The 5,000-nt window shown below is 34.1% G+C and overlaps 1 protein-coding gene across 2 annotated transcripts in view; it reads left to right on the forward strand.

Moving 5' to 3' along the window:
* LOC125025322 (carbohydrate sulfotransferase 11-like) overlaps positions 1–5,000 on the forward strand; it is a 29,687-nt gene that overhangs the window by 6,518 nt on the left and 18,169 nt on the right. The window contains exon 2 of one of the 2 annotated variants that reach the window (XM_047613301.1): positions 2,710–2,799. The exons of the other annotated variant lie outside the window; for it this stretch is intronic. Coding sequence (XP_047469257.1) covers positions 2,710–2,799 — 90 coding nt within the window. The remainder of the gene's footprint in view (positions 1–2,709; positions 2,800–5,000) is intronic. 2 annotated transcript variants of the gene reach the window in all.

Raw genomic sequence — 5,000 nt, forward strand, 5'->3', positions numbered from 1 at the left:
GAAGGGTTGGCGCCTGTAAAACTATGCCAGGCTGCTTAGCAAGGGGGACTGAAAGGGAAAAAGACCAAGCAAGGATGTTCCCCAAAAGTAATGTGATATGGAACTATTGGGAATAAACTATGGGGTACAGAATAATATGAACGGTGGGCAATTTGGGTGTGGGTATGATGACTGGTAAAGAGATAGAAATGTGGACCAGGTGATAATTAAAAAGATCAATAAATTGTGGGTACTGGAGACCAGTTGGGAGGAGAAGGAGGCAAAAGAGCTTGGGGATGGTTACAAGTTCTACTACAGAGCCGAAGCGAAAAGAAACGGTGTAGAGATTGGTTTAGAGCCAGAACTAAACAGTGGTCCAACAGGCTGTTTTAAGAGAAGACAGTCCGACAAGTAAGTGGTAAACTGAGTGCATACATACCAAAGATTGGCTATGATTTTAGGTTTAGACGGACAACAGGCTCCAGAAGATACTGAGAGATGAGCCACTGTAGATTGGAGGATATCTAAATCTGGAACAAACGTGGTAAAAACAACACCCAACTAGGCCATATGCGGTGCCGAGAAAACAAAGGAATTGGAATGGGAAACATGTATACGGAATACTAGTGAAATCTCAAAGCAGAAAAGGAAAAATAATTTTATACATTAGGAAGAAGGCTCCAAGTTGTCTATGTCTATGGCAACTTGGAGCTCTGAGTCTAATGGCGCAAGAGGCTGCAAAGAGAATACTTGGAACATCATAAGGCAAATGTAAAGAAAGTGAAGAAACCTTGTAGGTGGAATGAGGATATTCAAAGGGTTATTAAGAAGGTATTTTGCATTCAGAGGAAGGACCAGAAAGGAGAAAAGACAGTAAGCTCTCTAAAGAGCAAAATCAGGAACGCAGTGGACACACTGCATGCTAAACTCTGAGGAATCGATTCAATGAAATCATCATGTCTGGAAAAAGGAAGGATCTTCCTAATCCCAATCCACACGGGTTAGAAGAAACACGAGGCTGTGGAAACTATTGTAGCATCCAACTCACTTTTGTGTATTGTGAAAATCTGGGAGAAGAGATAGATAGGAGAGTGACAAGAATATTTGAAATTAGCGAAGACCATTCCGGATTTATGTGGGACGATAATGAGGGTAGCGATAGTTGTGACAAAGAAGCAGTGGATGGAGCAGATAGAGATAAAGTGGAGATAAAGATGTTAAAACTTATACAAGGGAAAACGTAACTGACCAAGATCAGGAGTTGGGGAGTTAGAAGGAAAGTTTAGTGAGGCATGGATGAAGCAACTCCGTATTGTCTACCTTGAATACAAGCAGGTCATGAGAAATTGGAGAAGTTGAAGATGGGAAGGGAGAAGAGGGGAGTGTCTGAATTAGGATAGAGAGAGTGTATCACGATTACGTGAAAATTGTAAAGTTATTGGAAAAAGTGAGTCCACACTGGCAATTACTGGCATACACTGTTGAATATTGAGACAGAAAGGAAAACACTTCCACAAACAAACTCGCATTTAGAAAACGGTCACAAATATATACAAGGTAAAAGCAGATATGATATTATTTGCCTTAAAAACAAAAACCAAAAAACATACTAGCTATTGAAAAATCCAGTGGCCTTTTCAATCCCTAGGAATTTTTTTTTTCTGGTAAATTATGATGAACAGTTAAATATACATGTAAATATGACCCAGATTGCATATAGAGCATGGCACTGTTATGATGACTATCATTAAGAACTGGTTTGATGTGTTTATTTATTTTAAGTGTTACTATTGCTGCATGCTACTGATGGTAAAATTCTTTATCGAAAACTGCATGGATCAATTTACATTAAACTTGTAGAATTGTGTAAATGTTTGTGTTAGTGTTGTGGCTTTAGATAGATGAGCTTTATGTAGTGTCTTATCTTTATCTCTGTACTTAATTTTCATTGTGTTCAGGTGATTTAAAGCACCTTTTTAATCTATGTTGACTGCTGACCCTTTACGAAATATGTGAGGAGAAACGTTATATATATGTACCATATAATGTCTGGGATGTTTTATGTTATTTGCTTTCTTATAGGTTTCATCACCTTATATTATAAAAAGCTTTGCAGTACCTTAAATATGCTTTAATATTCTGTCTGTTCAAGCAGTTATCTGTTCCACTTCCCTCTGCCCGAATTAGCACCAATTGATTTTCTGTAACAGGCAGTCGCTCTATTGAACACACGAGCCTCGCAGCCATTCACCCGTGCCTATTGATTGTGTTTATAAGTTTGAACGGCACTTGATCTATTTTCATTAAGGATGCTGGTGCTGGGACATGCACTGCAGGGTATATTATCTTCCTATGTTTTTTTTTCCCGGTATATATATTTTTAGCAATGTATATCTTTGTCTGTCTCTCTCTCTCTCTCTCTCTCTCTCTCTCTCTCTCTCTCTCTCTCTCTCTCTCTCTCTCTCTCTCTCTCTCTCTCTCTCCCTCCCTCCCTCTCTCTTCATATATATATATATATATGTATATATATATATATATATATATATATATACATACACACACTGCAGTATCTAAAGTGTGATGTACACTATCGCAAGGGAAAGTCCTCCAAGAAAAACGCGACAGATAATGAAGAACACGAGATGAGCAAACCAGAAACCTTAGAAAAAGTTTTGCCGGAAGGTTTTATGTACAGTTGCTCTAACAGTTCCCTCCCTCCCCTCATTGCAGGCCATCTAAGCTGAAACTCGGCAAGTGGGTGAAGAGCTTGTTCAGGGTGGCCCTCCACGCCTTCGCCATCATCTATACGTTTCTTGCTAAGTCAGTACATCTATACACATATATATATCCCTCCCTTCCCCACACACATAGTCATGAACACAGCACGGGTATGAGATCTATTAGAAGGCTTGTTTTGACCCTTCACACACTACAAAAGAAGGAAAGTATTTAAATAATGGTTATAGACAACATGGTAGGTACCTTCAACCCTAAACTCTCATCATTTACACGCAGCTAAGCATAAACAGCTTTAGCGCATCTACAAGACATTTGTTCCGCTGCTTATGGAACAGTTTAACAGAAAGACTAATTCATTTCTCTATAAAAACTCTCTATAAATCGAGACCAACGCTATGTTGGGTGTCGAAAGATTTATTAATTAGGAAAATGCATTGATGGCACTCTGTTTTTTACCAGAATCATCTACTTAGCCGCCCTCATATCCATGCGTGGGCATGTTAAAACACACACACACACACACACACACACACACACACACACACACACACACACACACACACACACACACACACACACACACACACGCACACACACACGCACGCACGCACGCACACCCACACATACATATACACATATAGGCTATACACACCACATCACACACACCAAACACTCAATCCTTCTTACACAGTTTAAGTCTTCTTAGAAATGCTTCCGGAGAACATCTTTTTAGCTTAGAAAAAAAAAAATGGTGGTTTTGTAGCATGTCACCAATTTTCCAGGCACTGTCTTAGTGTGGTAGCGTTAAAGGAACAAAACTGGTTATGCCATTTTTAATCGTAGTCGTCACTGTGTCTACTAATGTTGCTTTAGTCTTCATTGAGTACACCGGCATTGCTATAGTTACTACTCAGTGTATCAGTGTTATCACAGAAACAGTCTAAGCCGCAGCCCACACTGACTGCAACTGTTTTACATCAACACTGAACTCACCAGTGTCAGAGTAGCGAATCACAGAACATAACACTTTTACAACTCAAAACTATGCACTCCTAAGTATACAAGTTTTACAGCAATAACACTTCGCTGTCTGTACCTAAACAGTGTTGCACATCTGTGTTGGTGGCATGTTGTGTCTAAATGTGTAGATTACCCTGAGGTAGATGTTTTGTGTCGTGGTTCAGCGTCTAGCATGAAGTGTAGAGAGAGAGGAGCTGTTTTGTGATAGATTCCCTGTGTCCCATTTGCACAGAACTGAAAGAGGATTTCTGGTTTATTATTGTTAATGTTGTTATTATTCTTATTATTGTTATTTTAATGTTATGGTTACTATTATGGTAGTACTATTGCTATCATCATCATCATCATCATCATCATCATCATCATTAATATTATTATTATTATTATTATTATTATTATTATTATTATTATTATTATTGTTATTATTATTATTATTTTTATAATTATTATTATTATCATCATCATTATCATTATGATTTCTAGTATCACTATTTTTATTGTTCATATTTTTATTGATATTGTTATTGTAATTTTGATTAATGTTATTATTCTTGTGAATTATTATTATTATTATTATTATTATTATTATTATTATTATTATTATTATTAATATTATTGTTATTATCATTATCATTATCATTATCATTATCATTATCATTATCATTATCATTATTATTATTATTATTATTATTATTATTATTATTATTATCATTATTGTTATTATTACTATTATTACTATTATCATCATTATTATCATTGTTGTTATTATTATTATTATTGTTATTATTATTAATATTATCATCATCATCATTATTATCATCTTTATCATTATTATTAATATTATTATTGTTATTATTATTATTATTATTATTATTATTATTATTATTATTATTATTATTTTCATTATTATTATTATCTTCATTATTATCATCATTATTATTATTATCATTACAATTATTATCGTCGACATCCTCATCCTCATTAGTATAGTAATATTAATGAAAATAGAAATAATAACAACAATATAACAAAATCAATAATGATTATGATATTAATTTTTATTGTTAGCGTTATTATCACTAATTATCATTAACATTATTACAAATTTATTTTCCTCATCATCTTCATTACTATTATCGTTATTGTTATTATTATTATTATTATTATTATTATTATTATTATTATTATTATTATTATTATTATTATTATAGTTATAATAATAATAATAATTATTAGTAGTAGTAGTATTAGTATTGTTGTTG

Source organism: Penaeus chinensis, chromosome 4 (genome assembly GCF_019202785.1).
Source record: "Penaeus chinensis breed Huanghai No. 1 chromosome 4, ASM1920278v2, whole genome shotgun sequence".
In the NCBI taxonomy this organism is placed as follows: Eukaryota; Metazoa; Arthropoda; class Malacostraca; order Decapoda; family Penaeidae; genus Penaeus; species Penaeus chinensis.